At 42.2% G+C, this 25,988-nt stretch overlaps 2 protein-coding genes across 6 annotated transcripts in view; both read right to left on the minus strand.

Moving 5' to 3' along the window:
• ythdc2 (YTH domain containing 2) overlaps positions 1-11,557 on the minus strand; it is a 79,910-nt gene extending 68,353 nt beyond the window's left edge. For 3 of the 5 annotated variants that reach the window (XM_075456614.1, XM_075456613.1, XM_075456611.1), the window contains exons 1-3: positions 11,464-11,557; positions 2,249-2,426; positions 281-371 (exon numbers count right to left, since the gene is read on the minus strand). In XM_075456614.1, coding sequence (XP_075312729.1) covers positions 281-371; positions 2,249-2,420 — 263 coding nt within the window. In that variant the 5' untranslated portion in view covers positions 2,421-2,426; positions 11,464-11,557. Of the gene's footprint in view, positions 1-280; positions 372-2,248; positions 2,427-8,709; positions 11,354-11,463 lie in introns of those variants that run through there. The other 2 variants (XM_075456615.1, XM_075456612.1) reach the window with 2 other exon arrangements.
• A 1,214-nt stretch (positions 11,558-12,771) lies between these two features.
• Positions 12,772-25,988, minus strand: part of dcp2 (decapping mRNA 2) — a 34,832-nt gene continuing 21,615 nt past the window's right edge. Inside the window, exons 8-11 of the mRNA XM_075455219.1 lie at positions 25,562-25,670; positions 21,867-21,956; positions 19,105-19,156; positions 12,772-14,574 (exon numbers count right to left, since the gene is read on the minus strand). Of these exons, the coding sequence (XP_075311334.1) occupies positions 14,444-14,574; positions 19,105-19,156; positions 21,867-21,956; positions 25,562-25,670 (382 nt within the window). The 3' untranslated portion in view covers positions 12,772-14,443. The remainder of the gene's footprint in view (positions 14,575-19,104; positions 19,157-21,866; positions 21,957-25,561; positions 25,671-25,988) is intronic.

Here is a 25,988-nt window from a genome sequence, read left to right on the forward strand (position 1 = left end):
AGAGCAATCCTGAAACTCAGCGGAGACATTCTGTGTATCTCTGGTTCAAGTGTGATGACGTCTTAAACCTGTTCTCAGGGTTTTAACTGTGAATGGATGAGCAGATTCCGGCTGTTGGGCACAGGGTTAGAACTCCACACTTCAACTTGTAGATGTATTCGTGGAAGAGGGTCTACTCTTTTGTCACAATGAGGGTATGTAACTGAAATGTGTCAGGTCATCTGTAGTTCTAGGTGTAGTTCCGAGAAAGTTGGGCTCAAGTGCAAGGGGAAGAACTTACCCTTTGCTCTTCGAAATGTAACCCAGAGATTGTGCCAGTCGATGAAGATAAGCCCTCTCAGTACTAGAAAAACAGGGAGGAAATTCCATCTCTGCTCAAATGGAGACAAGAAATGAGAAATCCGACAAGAATTAGAACTCTTTTGTAATTTTTTTTACTGTCCAAAACAGTAACAGTTTGTTTGATTGTAGATCTGCATCCAGTGTATGAAGCCAGCCTCTCTCTTACCATTACACACACACACACAAGTTACATTGGCTACATTTAGAGCTTCTTTATGTGCAAACCACCAAATCAATTTGCAGAAGGAATGTTTATGAGGTGACCTTGTGGCCAAATGATGATTTGTGTTGTAATATTTGAGTGACAAGTCAAGCTCCCTCACACTTTCCATCCCTGTTGCCGGCACAGAGAAGGAAGAGCTTGCCCTGATCCATTACTGCAGTGACAGGAAGAAAGGCATGCTGCACATTTCAGGGTGAGAGTTGGGCCCAATCCCAATTCACCCCTTGGCCCTACCCCTTACCCCTTCCCCTCCGTTTTGCGCGTTCACGTGAAGGGGTAGTGTTGTCCCAATACTCTTCCAAAGCCGTTCCCCTTAGCCCTACCCCTCCGTTGTAGCCCTTGAAACGCTGAGGGCTTCGGCCAGGCAGACTCCGTTTGAAGGGGTATGATATATTTCCCAGAGTACAAAGCGACTACCGGGAAATCGCGAGTCTTTTTAAAAATTCACCACACAAATGTAAGTTCTTCTATTTTTTTGCCATAATTTAACTGTTTTAACCGTTTTAGGTTGTGATAACTGGTGTATTGTGTGAGTTTAACATGGTGGCAATGTGTAGTTGTTTTCTGCTATAAACGCACATGGGAAAAGTCGCTATTTTACATGGAGTAATCGGTCAATGCATGTGAAGGTGCTGCGAAAGAGTTGTCGTTTTTTAAATTGTAACACGAGTATTTACAAGCAATGTAGTTGGTTAACCATAGAGAAGTTCCTTTTGAGTGACATGAGCGTCATTTCGCTACCTATTATCACAAGTATTCATATACGTGACTGATTCACAGGGACTCAAGCACAAACAAAGAGCCTGATCAGGTTTAGCGCCGAAAACGAAGATCTGTTTTCTAAAGTCATCCCCATCCCCCAAAAGAAGTAGGAAGTCCAATCTCATAATAGATTACCTGATACAGGAGAGCCTGAAGGAGCAGAAGCGCCACGAGCAGAAAACGGAGCGCTTTTTCGCTCGGTTTGAGCGCATGATAGACAAACTTTACGGTGAGTTGATGCGCCATGCACCTATTGTACACACAGCCACCACTACCGCATTCTGAAACACCTTTTTTTAATTTTTTACAATGGATGAAAGTGCATGCTATAATGTCATGTCGTGTCTTGTTCCCCCAGAACATCACTGAGCCCAGCACCTCCGATGTGCCATGCACCTTCGCTGTTCCTGCTCCGGTCATCTCGTTCTTGATGATTGCACTGTTGCCCGTTTATGTTCATATTGTTTATATTCATACTGTTTATTGTCCATATTTGCACCACACACTTTACAGCAGACACTTTAAGCTGTTATTTCTGAAAATAAGCTGCCTTACCAGTCTGTAATGTGAGCCTAATAAAAGAAATTAAGGACAAAAGGTTTGTGAGCATGATTATCACATCAACATCATATGAACGACTGGAACGGATATTGGTATTGTTTTATTGATCCAGTGTTTGTCTATTAAGAAGGGAGGGGCCGAAGTGACGTGGGGAGCTGAAGAGCAAAAATAAAAATATGTGACTGGGTTGCCAAATATGTTTGGGCAGTTGTTAACACATAAGTTTGTTCACCCACATACAAACATGGTCTGGTACATATAGAATTAGGAGTGCTGTATCAGTGTTTGATCAAAGTAAAATGTTTTACATAAATGCCTACAATTTATTTCTTCCTATGAAACATCAAAAACACTTGGTACCTTTCTCTTTGCTGTAGCGAAACCTCTCCAAAGAAAGGTTCACTGCTATCTTGAATACTTCATCAACGTGAATTTCTTTGGAGTCACTGGAACGGGAGCCACGTGGCGACCAGCCAACAGCCATGTCCTGGTTCTTGCCTGGTTTTTGTGAGGCCCCAGCAGCACTAAACATGATGCACTGCAACACAAAAAGATATTATCTTACCACAGATGTGCAACTAAATGTAAGTGTTAGTGACAGCCTAAACATCACCTTTAAATTGATATCAGACTCAATTGGCTTTCCAAAAAATGTACACAAACCCACTCACTCTCTTAATCATACCCTCGATCTTGTGCCGACTTATGGCATAGAAATTAAATAACAGTATTTCCTCATAACCCTGTTTTATCTGAGCATCTCTTTTAAATCTTTGAGTTTACATTACTTCATAACACAGATTTGAGAAGAACTTTTCTGAAAGTAGAGGTCTATCAGTGAATTCTGTAACCAATTTTAAGGATTCAATTCCATTATTTTCTTGTGCCAATTTGCCAATACAACAGACCAGCGATCTAATCATTGCAACAACACAATTGATTTATCGTGTTGACACACCAACAGCCTCAATGCGCTATCATTAAACATGTTGCCACTCTGATAAGAAAGGTGATCATTCAGTAGGATCACATGGCACTGAAAGGATCGGATTATTGGCTAAATTACAATAAGACGAGTTATTATGTTCATGTAGACACCTTAATCTGACAGGAAATTGAATCTGATCGGATTACTCGCGGTCGGATTAAGACCCCGAGATAACTGGGTTGAAATACTGGGTGCAACAGCCCAGGTTTGAGAAGCTTGATTTTGTCTGACTCGTGTTTACATGCATTTTAAAAGTCCAGTGTCGGTTGGACTAACACTAACATATTTACACAACTAATTTGATTTTTTCCTGGTGTCGAGGAAATGTGCCAACTATCAAAGACTGAAATAACTGAAAGCAGTGTTCTGCGTCCAATGTAAACTGTGCAGACCGAAGAGCAGAGCGAGCAGTCCCCTGCTTCCGAGCAGCAAACACCGTAACAGGTGCAGCTATCGCTAGGCTGAACGCATTGATATCAAGGGAGGCAAAAATAGCGCCAAGCGAAGTGAGGTCTGACTTTTTCATGCAAAACGATTTTGTGATGCAAATGTATTACTCTTTTGAACGCATATTGTTTTGAGAAGCAAGACGCTTTATTTTTCAAGCCCCAGCCAACTAGCCGGACTAGCTTCGTGGACACCAAAACTCAGCTGGAACTCGGCTCACAGGACGCAGCAGGGGGTAAGAAAATGTTCATAAATGATGTTGCTAATATGGGATGTCATACAGCTTCATGTCAAAAGAGGCGAACTATCCCTTTAAAATAAATATTGAGCTTTTTCAGTCTTGGCCCCAAAGCTGTGGAACGAGCTTCCTTTGCACATAAAACAAGCTCCTTCAGTTGATGTTTTTAAATCTCACACTTTTATTCCATGGCCTTTAAGTGTGAGACTGACATTAATTTGACTGTTTATTCAGTTTTTATTGCACTATGTTCAGTCTGTTTTTAGATGATTTTAATTTCTCTCTGTTTTTAAAGTTTTTATCTGTGGGGTCTTATGATGTGCAGCACTTTGGTCAACCAGCGTTATTTCTTTAAAGTGCTATATGAATAAATATGGTATGGTAAATATATTTTGAGTTCTGAACACAAATGTCGGCCGAAACAGCGCTTAAATCATCTTAAAAATAAAATGGGCCCCTCGTCTTTCATAGTAAACTTAAGTAAACAATCTATAAAGAATAAACACAAATTGTATTAAACATAACCAAAATGAGGGCTGCACGGTGGTGTGGTGGTTAGCACCGTCGCCTCACAGCAAGAAGGTTCCAGGTTCAACACCCAGCTGGGGCCTTTCTGTGTGGAGTTTTCATGTTCTCCCCGTGTATGCGTGGGTTCTCTCCGGGTACTCCGGCTTCCTCCCACTGTCCAAAAAATCATGCATGTTAGGTTGATTGGCATCTCTAAATTGTCCTTAGGAGTGAGTGTGAGCGTGCATGGTTGTTTGTCTCGTTTGTCTCTATGTGGCCCTGCGATGGACTGGCGGCCTGTCCAGGGTGTACCCCGCCTCTCGCCCATTGACTGCTGGGATAGGCTCCAGCCCGCCCGCGACCCGATCGACGGATTCAGCGGTATAGATAATGGATGGATGGATGGATAACCAAAATGATGTATACCTCTTTAAATGTTGTCACTGTAAGTATTTCTATGTAGTTCTATGCATCTAGTTGACCACTCAAAGTGTTTCAGCTTATAAGCAACATTCACCGACCGGTTCAAACACACACGCGTACAGCACATCTTGGTCTATAGCAGGGGTTCCCAAACTTTTCCATGCCAAGGCCCCCCAAACAGTATTAGCTTCTGGCCGGGGACCCCATTTGCAAACCACAGACAATGCTACAAAATATGTAAAGAAACAAACTTTTAGAACGTATATTCTTTCTTTTATTCACAGACAGTAGCTCGCTGTGTGAATGCAGCCTGACTAAATGCTCTTCTTTACGTCTGAAGAAGTCTGCCGGATGTTTTTGTATCAAGTGACGCTGAAGTTTCGAAGGTTTTAAACACTCGTTTACAGTGAAACATTGTGATGGACGATGATATCGTCGTCGTCGGGGGGGGTCTTGGGTGGCTACGAGTCATGATCTAATAATAATAATAATAAAAAAACGGTAGTATATAAGCTACATGGTGATGATTCTACACAGACTTCCCAGGCTTTTGCTGTAAAGGGGGAAAAAAACATCCTTCCATTGCGTTTGAATGTCACTATCCCATAGATAGCCTACTTATTTAACCTACTTAAAGGATAACAGGAAAAAGTTGCTTCTGTCGTGTTTTATTTGGCAGCTCGTTCATGCTCGAACTATTTTCTTAGCCACCTCACAGCCGTGGATAAACTTCTGCTCAGCAGTTGAATCTGACTTGCTATACTCCACACCACTTCATGGCGGAGTAATATCAACGAACATCCAGAACTCAATTGGATTTACAAAATGTCAAATAAAACACGACAGAAGCAACTTTTCGCAACGAAATTTGATATAGATTACCAGTGCACACTAGTGGTGCAACGGATCATCATTGATCCGTGATCCGTTCGGATCAATTATTTCGGTTCGGCACACACATGATCCGCGGATTGATTTATGAAAAAAAAAAAAATTGTGCGCATGTTCAGTCCTCACACAGCCGTTACCATTCCTGCTAGTTCCAGGGACAGAGCTACTTTCCACGCTCTGGGTAAAAGTCTGCAACGGTTCCCTCTTCAGTAAGCAAACGGTCCTATGGCTCGTTTGTGATTTATTGTCCTCAGCGTACAACATGTAGAACAGTGGGCATGGAAAATAAAAGTAGGCTAGACTTCGGTGACTACTGTAACGATAACTGCTGCCTCTGTCTGTTTCCATATACTTGCGCTGCCCACAAATCTGTCGCCTAGGTTACCACACAGACATAACACGTAGCTGACATGGCGATAGCTAACATAAAGAAAACCCCTAACCTGCAACACAGCGTGGTCATGGCGAGCGGAGGAACAGAAGAGCTTCACGCCCCACGTCATTTAAATCCCCTGTTTGGGAGCATTTTGGCTTCCCTGTCAAATTTAATGAAGAAGGAAAGAGGTTGGTGGATAAAACCGTGACAGTGTGTAGGCACTGTGGCACAAGAAAGCCACACAACAGTGGAAACACATCGAGCATGGCCACGCATTTGCTGCGACATCACCCCGGTGTTTCACTGACAGGAGTGAAACCGAAAGCGGCTCAACAACCGCTCATCACTGCGGCATTTAAGCAGCCCCTTCCTTCACAATCCGACCGGGCTAAAGCGATCACAAACGCTATCGCTGTGTTTATGTTGCACTTTAAGTTGTTTTTCTTTGATTATGTTGAAAAGAAGATGTTAATTGTGCACTTTGAGTTGATTTTATATATTTCAATTTAATAATTTAAAAGTGTTAATAAACAAAAAGACAAAACATGTTTATTTGTCTTATCTATTTATTTATTTATTTATTTTTTTGCTGATCCGCAAAATGATCCGATCCGTGACTGATCCGAGGAACGATCCGAACCGTGAGATTTTTGATCCGTTGCTCCCCTAGTTATATATATTCCTAAAATAAATAAATAAATAAAATAAGTGGGCGTGGCATCACGATGGTTACCATCCAACGTGATGGTGGGTCATTGGACGATTGGACTGGTTTACCGCCACATGTCGGGGACGGTGAAAGATGGACCTCTGCTGGAAGGGCTGGCGAGAAAGATGGGAGAGCGCGTTTTCCCACGCAGCAAGATGCAGGTGACCAACAAACTGAAAGCCATGAGGAAAAAGTTCGGTTAATGACCACAACGGCAGGAGTGGCAGAGGGCGATTGGACTGGCCATATTTCGACATGTGCCACGCCATCTGGGGAGGAAGCCACTCTGTATTTAACCCTAGCTCAGACGCATGGCTTGTGCCTACGTCATCGTACACGCCCAGCATTTTATGCATTTCGTGTGACGCTCTGCCACTAGGCCACGCCCCCTGAACTCGGCTTCAGGCGACACGGGTCACCTAAAGCCTGATTCTTACTCGGCGCAAATGCGCAACTGTTCTGGCTCGAGAACCATTAATGACGTCATCGAAAGCGCCAGCCCCTTCACAGTTCCTTCAGCTCATAAGCGCAGTTTGCGCCGAGTATGCGTCACATTTGCAGTTCTCTCCAGACCAGCGGGCGTCACTGTTGAGGAAACAAGCTGAAAAGCATACGAAGAAAGCATACACAATGCCACCTGTGGTGTCACGTCAGCAGAGGCTGGCACATCTGATGCGGAATGAATTTACTCTGGGTGTAGAACTGTATATGTATCTCAGAGCTAAGCGGCTGAGGCAAAAACAGAAGAGAAGGTGGAATGTTCGTCCTTTGCAACAAGACGAACTTTGTCAAACGTTGTCCCAGTGTAACTTCATAGACGTGTCGTACAGATGTTTGTAGAGGCGCACCCTCTCGGTCACCGCGGTCTCTGCAGTGTTCATTTTTTCTTTTTCTTGGTCAGCTGTTTCCGGTTGAGCGCGCACGAAGTCAGAAAAAAAGTTGTGTGCGCGACCTTGCGACGCACGAGGATTTTCTAGCTTGCGACGGGGGGCGTGGCGGAATTTTGGGTCACGTGACCGTTTGCGCCATTTGCGACCAGCTAGAAAGAGCGAGGTTGCGCCGAGTAAAGGCGGTAGCATGGTTGCCGCGTCTGTCACGGCGGTGTCGCACCGTGACGTCAAAATGACGTTTCAGGCCTGGCGCTTCCCTTGAAAAGACGGCGCAGCGCGTTGTCGTGCACCAGTCGATTTTTGTAACTTGGCGGCGCCGAGCACAACGAACCGGATGGACCGATGTGAGACCAGGCTCAGTCAGGAGGTGCGTCTGTACAGGCAGCTGTACGAAACTGCAGTGAAACAGCACAGGGAGCACGTAAACTCCCCAAACTGGTGCACAGAGATTGGCAGAACTTTGGGGAAAGAGGGAGAGTTCTGTAAGAATGTGTGAAAGAAGCTACGGGACAGATATGTGAAGGCAAAGAAGAGGGCAGAGACTCTGTTGATCCCGCGGGCCTCAAACCTTCACCTCTTTTAACTGAATTAAAAAATTAAAATGATCCAAAAACTGCAGCAGTATCATTAATTACAGTATTCCTGCTCTTTACAGCGGCATTGTTTTCTTCTCCACTTTCGTGGTTGTAGAGTAGAGGTAACCTTCACGTAGCAGCGCCACCTCTGTGTGACGGAGAAAATTGCAACTACTGGCACGCAACGACTTGCGCCACTATATAGGGTCCCATGCCCGTCGAGAGACCTGGTCATTCGGGGCTTCAGCCCCGAATCTCTCTGGACTGACATAAAGAAAAATATGTATAATAATAAGAAGAAGAAGAACGAAGAAGAAGAAAAAGAAGGAGAGCTCCGTCACGGGACCACACTTTGAGCGGTGATAGACTACCGCGGCGCTGCTGTCATCATGCAACTTTGTAACCAGCTCAGACCGCAGGATTCTGACATGCCCAAATATGGACATGTGTTGATTCATTTTGTCGCGAAAATAACAAATAAAGGTTTCCCATCATGCAGAAGGGGTTTATTCTACATTGGTTTGCCATTTTGTCTGAGGGTGACATTGAAAGTAATAGCCTAAGATGGACATCAGGATTTTTTTCAGGGGAAAGGGGGCAGAGAGACAAGTGGAGGCTGAGAGCGTTACGCCTACTGAGAGCGTTTCAATCGCAGGTTCGTGAAAAGCATCTGTGACAAATGAATAGCTTTTGATCATTCAATAGACTGGCTTGTCAACTAGCTAGGCCACCTCACTTTTTTTAGAGGACATATGAATTGCAAGAAAATATACTTACGTTTTGGAGCTAATATTCCTCACCACCACAATTCATTTCCAAAAGAACAGCCAGGGGATGCTGACAGATGGACAGTTTACGGCAGTGTTTTGGTGCTAACTAGTCTAGTCTACCTCATACTTTTCTATCAGTGAACGCTAGCCAAGCTAAAGGTGATAGCCTAGATGCCGCGTTCAACCTTGACTTCACTAACACGAAATAAACGAAGTGAAGGGATGTGGTACGTCAACATAACTCAAAGCTAAATGACGTTTTTAAATTGCTGCTTCCAAAACGGTGGTATAGTGACATAGGCCCGCCCGTCCAATGTCCGTACGTTGTGGACATTGGCAAAACATGATTTTATCCTACTTTGGCTTTGAGTCACCATCAGAGCATTGGCATTAGCGTAGCCCAATGCCTAGGCTCTCTCCACCTGCTCTGAGGAGGAGTGAGTGGGGTGGGGGCGGCGGGGGCGGGGGCAGCGCCAGCGCCAGACCAGCGATTTCTTCTCCTGCCTGGGGTTGAACGGAGGTTGATTTTACTCTATATCGCCACCTCCTGGCCAGAAAAACTGCCGGTCCGGCGCTATCAGTTAGCCTGCTAATTCTGCAGTAAAACTCAGCTATGCTGCGTATAAACTTTGGTTAGGACATGCCAGTAGGATTATTTCTGCACACTCTTATGGTATGTATAGGTGTTTTTTGTATGCAATACACTTCAAAATGACATAAAAATCGCACATTGTGCCTTTAATAGGAGGGTTTCACTTGACGTCACTTCCGTATTTTTCTACCCAGGTGGTGGGCAGCCTGAGCTGGAGCCCATTGAAAACACTGTGTTTTGTCTGCCACTTTTTGCCCAAAATACCTCAGTTTTGTGCCGTTTTTGGATGTAGCAATCGGTCTAACCGAGAGAAGGGAAAGGGTTACTATCGGGTACCGAAGGTAATCGCCCATAGAGGTGAGAAATGGAAAAAAAACTCACAGAACAACGCCGCAAAAAGTGGATAGTTAACCTACGTTTACAGACTGGAGGGGCTGAATCTGCAAATGCTCGTGTCTGCGGTGACCACTTCGTCAAAGGTATGTGCCAAATCTAACAGTTTTGTAGTAGTGCAGTAAAGTATTATGTTGCTAAATGCCAATCAACAGTAATGTAATACGGGCTACGTTTGGGCTTTGTTTTGAAGGCTGCCCCAGCGCGTTGTTAGCTGCTGTCAGTGGACTGGGCTCCGACGGTCAAGCTGGGTTACCAAAACACAGAGCTAAGACACCGTCATCGGTGTTTCATGCGATCTCTGAGAGTGGTTGATCTAAACAAAACAAATTTGTCACGTCGTCACAATCTTCACGTTTCAGTAGTATCCACGAAGTGCTTAAGTGCTAACAGCGCACATTAGCTCCCAGGTTCTTGACAACAGAATCGCTCGCTCTCTCTCTCTTGTGCATTAGGCTAACAAAGACACAATGTCAGCATTTGGATATATGGATCTCGGCATTTTATCAAAACATGAATGCCAACATTCACAGCTCGGCATTCAACATGTTAAGCAGCTGGTCATGAACTGTGTTAAATTTTCATTTTAACACACCCTTTTTTTTTTAAAAATCCCGGGGGAAAAACCCCCTGACCCCCGTTAAAAATTATTTTCATGTCTGGGCTACAGCCCCGAATGTTTGCTCAAGCTACAGACGCCCCTGTAGGGTCCTATGGCGGGCACGAACTCGTGACGTCATCAACACCGCTCGCGCGAGCAGACGTGGGCTTGCCATTGCTAGAGCCTTTAAGAATCAGCCTTAACACGCCAAGCGTTCACATTGCTCGACGCGGGTCGAAGTGGCAATTTGGACCCGCTACGATAGTGTGAAAGGGGCTACTGATAGTCCTGGGAAGCCGGGAATGGAACTACCAACCTTCCAGTTGGCAGCGACTGCCTGAACTATGTGGTTACTCGATAAATAATGCTTTATTGGGGGGGGGATTTTAATTCGGAAGTGTACGGATGCTTCCTGTCCAGACATGGCTGTTGATGAAACGTGTTTGTAACGAAGTTAAAACGAAACTTACAGAAAGCAACGAAACTTACAGAAAGCAACGATGAGCAAAGAGAGTTGCTTTTGTCTTTTCCCTGAAAATGCTTCATAGCTTTGGGCTTCACTGTTACACAAAAAAAGGCTTTAATATTAAACCAATGGCGTACGTTTAAATTCAAAGGAAAGTGCTGTCCAATATGAAGGACATGGAGGAAATGCTGAAAAGGCTTATCGTCTGAATCCTGCTGACATGAGAGGGTCGGAAGATAGAAACGTTCCCACACATAGAAGCCTAATGCTGTAATGTTTGAAGCTAATGTGATCTTACTGTTTTGATGACCAAGTAATGTCCGTTTATATTTTTGCAATGTTGAAAATATTTAAAGCACAATCGGTTTTACACTTGAACGATATGTCCCTCCTAACTGCCGGGGAGACGTTGGGGTAGTGTAGCGCTTTTCTTGGTGTCCTGTGGATTCGCAGTACTGTCACCTGCAGCCTGAGCCGAAGCGATGGTGGTTTGCTAACAAGTTTTCTTTATGGTGCTTATATATAAGCAGCTGAGTTGTTTTCCCTTTACTGGTGTGAAAACAGAAAAGTGACGTAGCTGAAAAAGTGCGGGACACCGTGATTAAAACCTAGCTAGCACGCAGTAAGCTGTAAAACGGAGACTTTTCCCTCATGGCGGAGGCGTTTCGTCAGAGCTCCCAACACATTCAGTCACATGAGGGGGACGTACCTTGTGAAGAAACCGTCGAACACTTCCCGTACCAACCCTTGAGTCCACCAGTTTGTCGCCGTCAGATTTACCAACTTCTGTATTCAGTGAAGACAAGTGCGCGCCGACTCAACAGTGCATCCGGTACGACCCTTTCAGAATAAGAGTTAGGCACCGAGTACATGAACGACTGTTAAATTAAACGATTCTCAGCTACAACAACAGTAATAATGATTAGAATAATACTGGTTGACTGATTGCATACTGAGCTCGATCCTCCCTAAATGTTCACTCTCTGAGGCAAAGGGCAAATCTTTTTTCATTGTATTTTTCCTTCAGTCTTTATGCTTTTGTCCTCTTGTATCAGGTCAAGCATTAGGAATTATTGGCAGGGGACCAAAGTTTCCATAGACCCTCCCTCATACACATCCATTCCAGAACCTCCACAGCCCACTAAAGGCTTTTACGCTGTTTGTTTCAGATATCCAGTCCCACTATGACAGACCCAGCCGGAGCGTGCACTGCACTGCATGCATGCAGCAATTAGACCGGAAAGATTTGGAAGTAAGGGGGATTCACTAAATTCACACTTCGCAATCACTATTGCAAATATTGCTGCTCAAAATAGTAACGTTTCTACAAGAAAACAATATTTTGAACTTTTTGATGAAAATCATCTGGGCAGCTGCATTGCTCCTAATTATTTCAGCGTAGAAAGTGTACATACACTGTGTGGAAACTCCGCATGATTGTGTGGTGGTTGGTACTCTCACCTCACAGCACGCTTTCTCGTTTGACCTTCAGCTGGAGTCTTTCTATGTAGAGTTTGCATGTTCTCCCCATGCCTGTTTGGGTTAACCACAGTGCTGAGAGTGAGCGTGTATTCTCTGTTTTAGCTCAAGCGTCCAAGATGTAGCAGAACTTCAGTAAATGTGGAAACAGTCTGCTGGTGCCAGTTATTCATTCACACCAAACAAGAGGGAGGACACCAACATGCATTAGTAGGATTACATTAGAAGACTTGATTTTTTTGTTTGTTTTATTTTTCTGTTCAGCACTTTGGTCAACTGAGGTTGTTGTATAAATAAAATTGGATTGGATTGGATAAACTTGAAGTTTTTTAAACTTAGATTTACATTGGTTTCCAGGTTCCATGTTGGATGAACTTTATGTGTAATGCTAATATAAAATCTTTACAGTATAAAAGCATTTATGGGACCAACTAGACTTGAGGACACAATCAATGTAATTTACCCCAAATCTAAGTTTAATTTGGGACAAAGGAGGAATACATTATGATTCCTGTTAATTATATGACAGGTCAGTCTCTGTTAGTAGTGAACAACAGGCTTTATTAACATTTACATTCAAAGTAAAAAACACCATCAAAAGCACATACAAGTTGACCTCTGCATCTGTACAATCAATTACAAACAACTGCTCTTAACAAACCTCAGAATAAAAAAATATTTCATCATCGCACATGTTTTCCATTATATGATACCCCCTTTGGAAAAATAAACAGACTCATAATCTGAAAAAAGCCCTTTCTTTAGTTTTCAGATCGAGTGTGGCCTTCAAATAAAGTGTTACTTTCACAGCATCCTGATGCGGTAGTCCTCCAGCTTGGTAAAATACTCACAGTCATGCCATTTTAACCCTCATAGGAGCTACATAGAGGATCACGCTAACCATGATTAAGACCTTTTAGTTGATTTAAACCCATATGCTGTTAAAACAAGAACAAACAAACTTAAGTAGGAAGTGGATCATGTTCAGGATAATAAAACTATGTCGGAATTTGCTGATGTAAATATGAAATCGAATCTTCCCTTTTTCTATGATGTATCAAATACAAATTTTGAAACAAATTTCCATCAATTTAGTGGAAAATGCATAAATACTGGTAAAATTGACATAAAAGTTAAAACTATTAACTCAGTGTTCCTGAGCTTCCTGAATGCAACCAATGTGAAACCTACTTTAGTTTTATTTTTTAATTGTCAGATGGTGTACAATCAGATATGGAAATCAACAGCCATTCAAACTCTACTGTTTGAATCTAAACTGAATTTATGTATTCAATCAAATAAAAAATGTCCATTATTCTGTGGTCATGTGTGCAGTGGCCAGTCTGCTTATGGCAAACCTATGCTGCCATATTAGCACAGTAAAAGTAAAACTCATTTGAATTCTAATTTTCTATTTTACTGGCCTTTTTCCTGGACTTTCAAACATCAACTTGATTCGTGATTTAATTTTACTATCGACATTAGCAGCCATTAACATCCATACAGCAGAGTAACATGAATAAAATGACAAGAAGTTAACAGAGATGACAATACAAAGACACATTGCTCTACCTAACATGTGATGTTATATTACTAACAACATCCCTGTTTAAAGTCTTGTAATTTTGGAAATGAAGAAAAAACACTGTTAAAAGCCACATCCAGGAAGTCTCCAGAGCTAATCCATGAGAAAATAAGCATCCCAATTATAAAAATTTAAAAACCAGGATACAACATCTTAAACCTATCAGTGACTTACCGGCCAAATTCACAAAGCTATCGTGCTACTACTTATGTCTGTAGTTTTAACCCTAATTGCACCATATATGGGTTACAAATCCATTAAGTTCTCCAAATTCTGTATGTATTGGCTTTACAAGACGACAAGTTAACCGAGAGAGCGTCCTGTCTTTTGAGTGATGTGTGATCTGCAGTGGACTTTAACTGAAAACCTTCAGGATGATGGCAATGACAGACAGTGCTGATACATTATCAGCCATTTTCAAAGGTCTGACAAGTTGGGTAACAAAGGCAAACTACAACAATGCTTAGTCTGCTTGGTCAGTGACTAATGGAAAACCTTCCATTAAAAAGGTGTGTTCATGACATGCAAGTCAAGAAGCAAAAAAGCATGCTCAGACACGTTGTTGCCTGGCCTGTAAAATAAAGAGTCCATTGAGACCAAAGTTTGATGAGCATCATCAGGCACGTCAACAGTCAAAACATTTCATAATGGCATCTCTGTCAAATCTGAAGTTCAGAAAAGCCTCAGAGGAGGCCAAGTACTCAAAGTCTTTGTCTTCAGCTGTTATATGGAAGCTGGAACAGCTTGGAGCCACATCTGAGAAAAGAAAGTCAAATGGAGGAGGTTACTTTGGTCTTTAATCTTTATGTCCCAAACTGTGCTGTAATTACAGTTGCCCCTGCATTTGTTTCTGAGATTCTTTCATGAGAAATCCCAATAAATGAAACCCTGTACATTATTCTTACATCACTCAGCTTCTGTTAGCCTGAATCCACTTTTCAATCTGTCCACGCCATTGAGCTGACTTATTTGTTTGGCACACAGACAAAAAGAAAAAAAGTGTTTACATCAGCACTGGGTGGTTGGCACTGTTGCCTCACAGCATGAGGGTTCTTGGTCTGAATCCCGGCTGGGGCCTTTCTGTATGGAGTTAGCATGTTCTCAGTGTGTATGCCGCGCTCAGGATGCTTTAGTTGGGTGGTGCTTTTTGTTTCTCAAATGGATATAGAACAAGTTCAGCTGTTTTCACTGTTCTGCTCAATTTCCAAAATGTGGGTTCAGATGCACAAAGCTTCATACCTTGACCTTACAGTTAAGGAATTTCTCAAAACGAGTTAAAATTATGTCACAAACGACCTTTGCACCCAATGAAAAAAAAAAAAACTTTCTCCACCAGTGTGCAAGGTGATGGCACAAATAATTTTAGAAAGAATCAACATTCAGTCATCGCTCAGTGAGTTAGTAATTCTGAAAATGATATAGCCAATTTGGATTTCTTGTTTTGTTTTTGTCTGGCATTTCTCTAAAATGATCCGTGCACTGCTTGTGTGCCAAGAAGCTAATTCTGGTGCAGCACGACAGCCGTGTAAAGTGTCAGAATATAAAATATAAAAATCCCTGAGTGAGTGAAGGAAAAACATATTGAAGAGAAGCATGAAAAAGTCAATAAAAAAACATTAAACATGTAGCAATAATAAAACTAACTATTTTAGAAATTATTGGCCAATCTATATCATTTACACCGTTTACTTATCATGTTATGTCAAATAAATATTGATGTCACCTTTCTAACATTCTAGCCTCATAGGCATGCAGTTCTGCACTGCTCCTGGTAATCTGAGAATTAGCTGCCTGTCGCAATACCAGTTGTAAGTCACTCGATTCTATACTGATATCTGTAGAAAACACTTCATTATATGGTCATAAGACATGAAGGCAATGAGATATTATTGAATCTGCCCCGTTAAAAAATAAACTGGACAGGAACCTCCTGAAGCGTTTTAATCCAGCGCCATCTCACTAACGCATGCAAAGACCAGGTAAAGCGTGGAAGAATATTTTTTCTGCCATGCGTGGGGTTATGAATTTTAAATATCCACAAATACATTCTTATTCTTATTGAATAATCTGGATTCCTGGAACAGGATTCTTCATAGATTTGTGATATATGCCTTTAGATTTCTCTTAGTAAAAAGTTTAATTTCTAAAATTTATATCTAATCAAGACAACCAGAATGTAATCTGACATATAAAGATAAAAACTAACCGTAGATATATAAAAGTGCAAATACCAATACCAAATCATTGAATGAACAACAGCTTCTCCAAGTTAGAATTCTACTGCAGATATCCAAAATCCCCATTACAGATATCAAGAATTTCAATTTGTTTAAAGAAAATGATCTTTTAATTGATAAGTAAAACTGTTTCTTATTTTGATAAAAGAATTCATACAAGTGTGTAATTTAGTGGGTTTTTTTTCATAATTTATTATTTCATTAAAATCTTTGGGAAAATTCATACATAAATCAATGTAATAATAATTCGTGAAGGAACATATTCATATTCTTATTTGAATGACACAATAATGCTTTTAACAGTTGTGAGAACAATGCACTTATACCTTCAGTCAGTGCAGTTGTTCAGTATGAAAAGATACAGGTGTACAAAAGGTATATGAAGTTTTATCATTTTTGATTTATGTATATTATGATGTAAATAGAATTATTATTATTTTAGATTGGAAATTTGTATTAGATTTTTTGAAGTTGAACAATTTTTGATTGTTAAAAAAAGTTTAAAAAAAATGTATCTTGTGTTTTTGTATCTAGAAATTTAAAAAAAATCATTAAGAAAAAGAAAAAAAAGTGTGAATATCCCGTGAAAACATAGATTAGACAATTTGTGTTGTCATGTCCAAATTGTTGACAAGTTTTTTGTGCGAATGCTAAACGCTGCTAGTACTTTTTCTCTCTGTTTTTGCCGTTGTATTGTCGGCGATGTTTTGGCATGATACATTTTTTTAAGCGCCTCTACATTGAAGGCACCGCTGGTCTTTTCTTCTGAGGGGGGAAATTCACCGGAACAAAAGGATTCCATTGGAAGACATTTCTGTGGTTCCTGTGATTCCGCAGCTTTTATGTCGACGTCCACAACTTGTTCTGGTACTCAAAGTTGTAGAGACAAGTCTTCTGTGGCATGTTAGGGGTCTGATGTTTGAGAGTCCTCTGAAAGTTTAGAGGCTGGTTCCATTTCGATGACAAAGACAATTCTTTTTTGAATATTTTTTGGAAGTATTTCCATTTCTTTGTCCTCCACGGGTTTAGAAATCTTCTCCGGTTCCTGGACAATAGTTGGTGATGAAATTTCCTCGCATCTTGAGGTTCCTGGATGACTTCAGGCTGGTCGTTTTTTGCAGTGTGTTCTAACGCTTCTTTGATTTAATGTTCTCCTTTGGTGGGTCAGGGATCCCTTGTGGTTCTATTTCGTTGACTCCCTCCAATTCAGACACCATTTCTGGATTTGATACTTCAACTTGTGACAAATAAAGAACACGTCAGACAAAAAACAGCTCATAAGACCCCCTATGAAGAAAAAAATATTTGGAACACGTTTTCCCTTGCCCGAACATGGGTCACTGGGGCCTCCCCCTAGCCTGATTAACATAGACTTTCAAATCTCTTCGAGATTCTGGTCTGACCAAGACCATAACGAATACGATTCGAAATGGCCTGGTCAACCCGCCTCCCTCGGGTTGCTACTGGTTGTGGCCAGAAAAGGCTGTGCCTAAGCTTAAGCCAATCACACCACTCTTTCCTCTGACGTATGATTTAGCTACCAGCGGGGCTAACTGGTAGATTAAACTCTTACCAAAGCCAGTAGGGAGCAAGGCGAAAACGTCTTTCCTGTCAAGAAATGATTCAAGGGCTGTTCTTTGCTCGATTCTTAACGAGAATCTCCCGTCGAACACTTTCATTACAGCATCTACAGCAGTGTCAAAAGCTTGACGCTGCTCCATGTTGATATTGAATGAAGCGCTTCCGCGTACAATCCATGGGTTGAGTGGCAGTTCAACCACGTCACTACCTTGAACACGCCTCTACCCTGGGCCGTTGGCGCTGCTCAAAGTTGATTGCTTCCCGACAAAGTGGGTGGAGTTCCCATTTTTTCGGGAACTCGAATCCACCTGAATGAGCAGTTTGCCTGAGTAAGTGTAGCAGAGCCGAAGGTGTTGCGTCACTGCGAGGGCGGAGCCTGGGTAGCCTCCCCCTGGAGTCAGGCCCGGGGGTGGGGCCCTTCCACCGGGGGGCCGGGTGCAGTGTGAGCTGGCCAGCAGCTGAAGGCAGAGACCGTGGTGGTCTGATCCTCGGCTTCTGAAGCTGGCTCTTGGGACGTGGAATGTCACCTCTCTGTTGGGGAAGGAGCCTGAGCTGGTGCGGAAGGCTGAGAGATCCCCGCTTGATATAGTCGGACTCACCTCGAGTCACAGCTTGGGCTCCGGAACCAGTCTGCTTGAGAGGGGTTTGACTCTCTTTCACTCTGGAGTTAACCGTGGTGAGAAACGCAAAGCGGGTGTGGGCATACTCATTGCCCCCTGGCTGTGTGCCTGCACATTGGGGTTCACTACCCGAGTTTTGTCCTGGTTGATGCCAAGATGCTTGGGCGAGTTTTCTCCCAACTAAACCCAACAACCTGCCTTTTAGATCCCATTCCCACATCGCTTTTAAAGACATTTTATGGTTTCTTTGAGTGTGAGCTTTTAAATATTGTAAATTGCTCTCTTCAGATGGGTGCTTTCCCATTTCACAGATCATAGACAGAGGCAACCCCCCAACTATTCAAAGCTTTTAAAATTAGTGATAAAATCTGACAGGTAACCAGAGAAGGAAAGACGGGAGGCAGGGAGGTGGTCGACCACTTTGTGGCCTGGTGTGGGACTAATCAGCCCACCTGTTGATTTTAGAAGGACCACGAATAAGCCAAATACCATCCCCATCCCATGAGAAGAGGTGGTTGAGGAATACCTTAGAGTTTACCTGGGCAGCAGACTATACTGGAAATGCAACACTGAAGCGGTCTTAAAAAAGGACAGATCAGACTGTACTTGTGAAGGAAATTTAGATCCTTCAATGTCTGCACCAAGATGTTGCATATATTTTATAAGTCTGTGGTGGAGAGTGCCATCTTTCTTCATTGCCATCTGTTGTGGCAGCAGCATCAGAGCCAAACTGAGCAAACTGCTAAAGAAGGCTGGCTCTGTCCTTGGGACTACTTTGGAGCTGTCCCCAGCTACATAAAGTTATTATGTAGCCAAGTAATCTTAGCAGGGTGGACTACAAACCATACCTCTCTCAAAGATCTCATGGGGTCTTCTGGGTTGATTCCTTTTATCTTCTTTCTGTTAAAACAAGTGAAGAATGCACTGCTGGTTATCAAGAGCTATAACGTGCCGAAGTAAAAACATTTTCTCATGTACGCCCACTTCAATATGTGGAATCTCAAATTCAGAAATTTGCTTCTGAACAATTTCAACATTTAAAAAAAATAACAGCTCAAATCATGTTAAAACACAGCTTGCAGAATTAGGGTGGTCACTAGTGTTGCGCGGGTGAGGGTTTTTTTTAACACCCGCCCCAACCCGACCCGCAAGAATTTCCAAACCGCCCCGCCCGACCCGCAAAATATGACCTGCAAAAAAAAAAAAAAAAAAAAAAGCCAGGGCCTGTAGAGAGGGTTAATTTCACATGAACCTAAACGAGAAGGATTTGCGCTAGACTCGCATTATTGTGAAACTTCAACGGTAGGCTACATCAAACAACAACAACAAAGACAGCAAAATTCGATTTTACGCCATTCTTTATTGAAGAACTGTTATGAACGACTTAGCGCAGTTTTCTGTAAAACAAAAGTGGACCAGCCACTAACAAGTAGCCTACTCAATAGTTCACCTGACTACTTCCTGCAAAATAAAAACTCAAAATAAAAAAGGATACATATACTGGTCGACTGTATTTAGCCTATGTCAGCTGTTTAGAAGCGCTGTGGAGAAAGAGAATGGAATCCACGGTGTCTGGATCTGTTGCAAATGGTTTGCCTATGAGGTAGGACAGAGTTAATGTGCACCTGTCCAAACCGTGCGCCTATATTTACAAGCCCCTGTGCCACCTGCATAAAGCCCTTCCCAGAGACAATGTCAAATGGGCGTAAATCCGCGCAGCAGAATTCTACGAAGTCATCCACTAATTTAGACTTCGCATGGAGTGGTGCCGTGCCTTTTAGGAAAGATGACATTAAGGGCTGCACTGCAGAGGCGGGTGTGGGAAACTTGTTTGCCTGCGCAGCAGACCCACGGCATGAATGTCGTAACAGATTTGATGTACCTGTCTTATGTCCATCATACTTGTACAGCGCCTCAGAATGCCAGCACAGCACGTAGTCTGCAATGGTGTCATCGGACAGGACGACTTGTCCAAATTTATCCCACACCTTGCTCTTTTGGTCGCCTTTTCGCACAACCTTTGCATCGCCTTTTTTATCTTATCTCTTATCAAGTCAGCCATCTTCATCCGAGTCCTCCTAGAAGTTCGGCGGTGTAAACAAAAACTACGGATAGCTGTTGGGATAAACTGTTCCAAACGAGCTGAAAAGCTCTTAAACTACCGTTTTAAAAAGGTAACATTTTACAGAATATAAAGTATAGAATAAAATGTGAGGTGGACACCCAGGTTATGTAATTCAGACGACAACTGCACGAGTGAGAGCTTTGAGTGCAATGACTTTGTGACAGCGGGATGTATGCAATTGATAAGTTCTGTAACTCAAAATTGCGATTTCACCTATATTTCCAAACTTCCAGGTTGCGGGTTTTGACTATTTTGACCCGCCCCGCCCGCACCCGCAAAACTTAGAAAAAATTGCTACCCAACCCTTCCGCACGCGGGTCACCCGCGGGTCAATGGGTCACCCGCGGGTCAATGGGTCACCCGCGCAACACTAGTGGTCACTATTATCACCTGACATCAATAAAGTTCTGGGTGTCCGTCTGCTGGGCCCTTTCTGTGTGTGTATAGCCCTATTCGGACGGGACTAGTTTAATGGGGGGACCTGGGGTAAAGTAATAATAACCGGGAAATCTAGTCCCGTCCGAACGCGCCATGTCAGTAAAGATAGCGGAGTATGTTGGTAAACTTTGCCGAGAATTCTACCTCCTGTGAAACGGTCCGGAGGATCTACCATAGGTAATACTAATCCCGTGCGAATGCGACCTTCGGTAATAAGTAAGGAATATGTTGTCACATCCTTTTAAAGAGAGAAACAAATAGGTGTGTCTGTTTGCAAACAGAGTCTCCTCTCTCGTCCAATTTCAGACTTTGGCATGCTTCGACCTGGTCGGCGCCATGTCTGTTTACAGATGGGGTTTACGGAAGTGAAATGAAGACGTGCATAGCATCCAGGATGTGACGGTTGTGCGTAACCAACAACTCCTCCCATGTTAGATGAATATTACAGGGATTTCTTGTCCCGTCCGAATTGGTCATTTCTTCTCCCTGGCGTCGTCTGGTTAACCAACATTACCATACGTCCCCCCATTGAACTAGTCCCGTCCGAATAGGGCTTAAGGTTTTTGTCTCAGTGCTCGTGGTTCCGCAGACATGCAATTCAGGTAAAATTAGCATGTGTTTCCCTCGCTGTGTTAGTCCTGAGATTCAATGGTGACACTCCCTCTTGACCCATGATTCTACAGGATGCAGCAGGTGAAGCCAAAGAATGCTTTTGAAAACACTGAACTATGTTCTAGTGACTTCTGGAGTCAGACTAGACCAGAAATCCTGGTTCAACAATGCAGTGGAGCCATGCTAAACAGTGGACGCTACAGCAAACACTACAACGATCAAAAAATAGGAGGACGTTAGCACCAGAACTTTTCGTCTCTATCACAATTCATTAGACGTACTGCAACCTACACTCCTCTACTTAACCCAGCCCTGCAACTTCACTGGATTCATAAATTATCTGTTTTTCCCCTAAACACCAAAATAATGTAATCCTTCTCATTGGACTTGAAAAAAACCCTGATGTGAAACAGTTGCTACAAATGTGTTTTTCACCTGCTGGTTACTGGATCCATTGTCACTGGCTCCTTTCCTCACACACGGAGAGTCCTGGAATTTCTTCCCACTGCTTTTCAAATTAGGTTTCTGCAGAAGATGGATATGAAAATATAAGGTGGGTATAGTTTGACAAACTCTGTGTAAAGACCATCAGCGCAGTTACATGCACCGTTGAGTAGAGCTAAAGTTACAGCTCGACTTAGCCATTCAATTGGACCATCGTCCTTGTCCCTGTGCACGTTCATCAGAGGGGAATTTAGTTGCTACCTGACTTATGTCAATTCCCGTGATACTGTGGACTGTGCAGGGAAAAAAAGACATTCTTCTACCTCTAACTTTTTCAGTATGATGTCTTCTATGGGGACTATGATCCTGTATGTCCTTCCTACACCATGAATATCATGCATGCTTCGTTTTTGTCACTTTCGCAGACATGTCTGAATGAAAGGTGAGGAACATTAACAGAAAAGTGACCAATGTAAGAATGAATATATGCAATTTAATAGATTGAAGAAGATATAAATGTTACGCATTTCATGTGTGAGAATGCTTAAGACTCAATGAACCCAAGAATAAAAGTAATGTTTAGAGGCCATGTTAGATTTCCATTCTTGGGTCGTTAACCTGCATTCATAGTGCAAACTATTTATAAATTTAATTTTTTTTATGATGTTTATAGATTTTTCTTTAACCTTTTTTTTGCTACTTATTTGAGCGAGGGTAATTCTCCTTGGATATCTGGCGGTGAATGAATGGGATCAGAGGCACAAAGCGTGTCATAGGATATGATAGGTGGCGCTGTACCCATTCCAACTGTTGCTAATAGAGCCACTTCCTGTTGACCTCTTCACCAACAACAACAACAACAACAAACTCAGGCATTGGAGAAAGATGGCGAACGAAGAGCAAGATGAAGCTACGTCCCTCTACATTTGGTCTGTGATGAGCTGCTTGTTGCACAAACTCGATGCCCAACGGAGCATTCTCCATCGCGTTGTTTGTTTCTTTCTGACGGCGACAACAACAGGAATATCGTCTCCTTTGACTTCCGGGTCACGACCCCGGGAAAACATCTGGAGCATGCGCAGAATGCAAAATCTGATTCACCACGTGCTGCTTCAGCGTCTACAAGCAGGTTTAGAGTGACTTTCAACCCAGTTATCTCGGGGTCTTAATCTGATCGCGAGTAACCAGATACGATTCAATTTCTTGTCAGATTCAGGTGTATACATACACTTAATAACTCAATCTTATTGTAATTTAGCCAATTATTCGATCCTTTCAGTGCCATGTAACCCCACTGAGTCTGATCTGCTCTGCTCCTTCTGTTTATTTGTGGAAATAAGAAATCTTGTGCATGAATGCATTAAAATTAGTATTTCATGAGTGGCATTAATATGTTCTATGAATTTTGACTGATGGATGTGAAATAAATGCAGCTCTCACTTATGGAATGTAACAAAGATGTGGTGTATTTACTCCAGTAGAAGCCACGACCTTGCAAATTAATTATTTAATAATCCTACAATGTGATTTTCTGGATTTGGTTTTAGATTCCGTCTCTCACAGTTGAAGTGTACCTACGATGAAAATTACAGACCTCTCCATTCTTTGTAAGTGGGAAAAACTTGCGAAATCGATGGTGTATCAAATACTTATTTCCCCCACTGTATGCAACCAAAGAAACTGCATTAGAACAATGCATGTGTACTTTCAGACGTGTTGAGCTAAACATCAACATTCACACCAGTCAGAATGACAGAAAATGACAAAAAGTCAAGCACTAAGACAAAAGCTCTAGTAGCAGTGCACATTGTCAAAAAATAAAAATAGGACAAAATTTAAATAAAAAGCAGATCACTAAAAATGTTTAGATAAAAACTAAAACTTACATATAATTATATTAACGACGAACAAAATTGAAAGTTACACAGACTTGCTGCCGATAAGGCCGGTGCCGAGCAACCGTATCAGTTGCTATGCGCAATATTATCATATATTATATTGTTATTATATGTAATCGTAGGTGTTGCTGTTGCCAGGGGTTTTTAAGTTGCATTTTTTCACTTGCTGCTAAAGTTATCTTATGTTGTAGAGAGGTTAACTGTCAGACTGAAGTATTTGGCACGAGGCCATTGCTGGTTCATATGCTTTCATTGGGGTGAAAAAAGGATCAAATAAATAAGTCTATGCACTAAAACATTTAAGGTTACGTTTTCGACAAAACATTTTTTAATCACAGTTTGATTTTGAGGATCTTGATGGTTTGTGTTAAAAAGGGTAAATGCAGAGATATGCATGCACCTCCTCAGATGGGCATGGGCCATGCTGCTGGACTCCATAGCACTCCATAACACTATATAGAATATAAGAAAGATAATTCAGTGGCAGTTATTAAAAATAATTTAAAAAAAACTTGATCTTGTTCTTGTGAAGTATAAACTTGCACATCTGGCCATAATATGCACCTTGGTTGAAAAGTTCTAAGTGCAACAGTTTACACCTGGTCTTAAAATGGTTCTCCACCGACCACCATATGCAAATGATGGTGTTTTCCATCGTCAGCGCAGACAACACAACCAATTCTCCGTTGGCCTTGCACTTGTAGCAGCCTGCTGCAGTAGCTTGGGACATAGCTTCTTGGCACCTTGTAGATATTTTCTGCTGAGCTTTTTTTCTGAGAAAACACAGGTTATTTCTACTCGTGCGTCTGCTGGGATGACGTCGTCGCTGCACGCCGCTGCAGCACAGCTCATTCACTCCGTGCTCTGTGACGGTCGGATAACTTCACACGGAGTTTGCTGCTGCTAGTTTTGTGCAACATGGCAGAATATTTATCAGATTTTGACGACGACTTTGAGTACGATGGACGTCCTTACCGGAGTGAATGAGCTGTGCTGCAGCGGCGTGCGTCGATGACGCCATCCCAGTAGACGTGTGTGTAGAAAGCCCCCCGATAACAACAACACGGCAGCTATGAACTAACAGTGCAATTGTATGCGTTCATTCATTAATTCGTCTTAAAGTATTGGAGAAATAAAGAGATAATGCCTTATTTAGAGGCTGTATTGTCTCTGCCCTGTTCTATGGATATACGTGGATCTCCAGTGATCTAAATATTGTCTGAAGGACGCCGACTTTCACCGAACTGTTATCGGTGAGTAGATGAACGTATTTTATGCCAGAAATAAGGTCCAGGTCCTTTAATTCCACCACTGCAATGTTTGCTGAGCAGCTCTTAAACTTGACTCATCTGAAAGTTAATCACCAGTCTTAGGAAATTTGAATAAGGAATCTTAGCTGTTCTGCCATTTCTGGCATCATGACAAAAGCAGCATATTTAGCTAACGAGTGTTTTTTTTATTCTGCTGACAATGAATTTCATTTTGACAGATGCAGGTCCAGCTATGATTAGCAAAGAAGGATTTGGAGGACAAAATTAAGATTGGCTCTCCAAAAACATACCTGCTTACTTTGATTGCTCCAGAACATCCCAGTTTATCAGCTGTAAAACAGCATTTAATGAACGGTGCTGTTATTGCTCATTGATCATTGCTCAAACCAGTAATATGATTGCTGGTGGAAAAAGGGAATAATTCAGCCATTTGTGTCTGAATTCTAGCAAACAGCTAGCCTGACTGTATCATGCTGCTGTAACTCTTCCTCTGTAACAGCACAGTATTTTCTCTCACCTGGTTCACTTCATACTGTCCCAGGTGTCCCAGAGTCTTCTGTTGCTTGTGTTTGGTCCAGTTCTCTCCAGGATATGCATCAGCACCTGTGACATGGCGGGATTTTGAGCTAAGAAAGACACAAAGTAGAGATTTGTAATCACGTATGGGGGGTGCTGTGAGAAAACTGTGATTGGGACATAACCAATTCATTTCAGTATGCTTGGGCAGTCATTGCATGAAAGAAATATGCAACAAAGTACTAAACATAGATGCTTTGATGTAGCTACCATTACTTTGTCCCAAACATTATGGAGCCTTGAAATTAGGGGGACTGTATATAAAGAGTGTTGTAATTTCTACATGGTGGAACTGAAATGTATGAATATTACTTTAAATTATAGTTTGGAATGTGCACATTGATCACGTTTGAATTATCTAAATTTAG

Source organism: Odontesthes bonariensis, chromosome 22 (assembly GCF_027942865.1).
Source record: "Odontesthes bonariensis isolate fOdoBon6 chromosome 22, fOdoBon6.hap1, whole genome shotgun sequence".
NCBI classification, from domain to species: Eukaryota; Metazoa; Chordata; class Actinopteri; order Atheriniformes; family Atherinopsidae; genus Odontesthes; species Odontesthes bonariensis.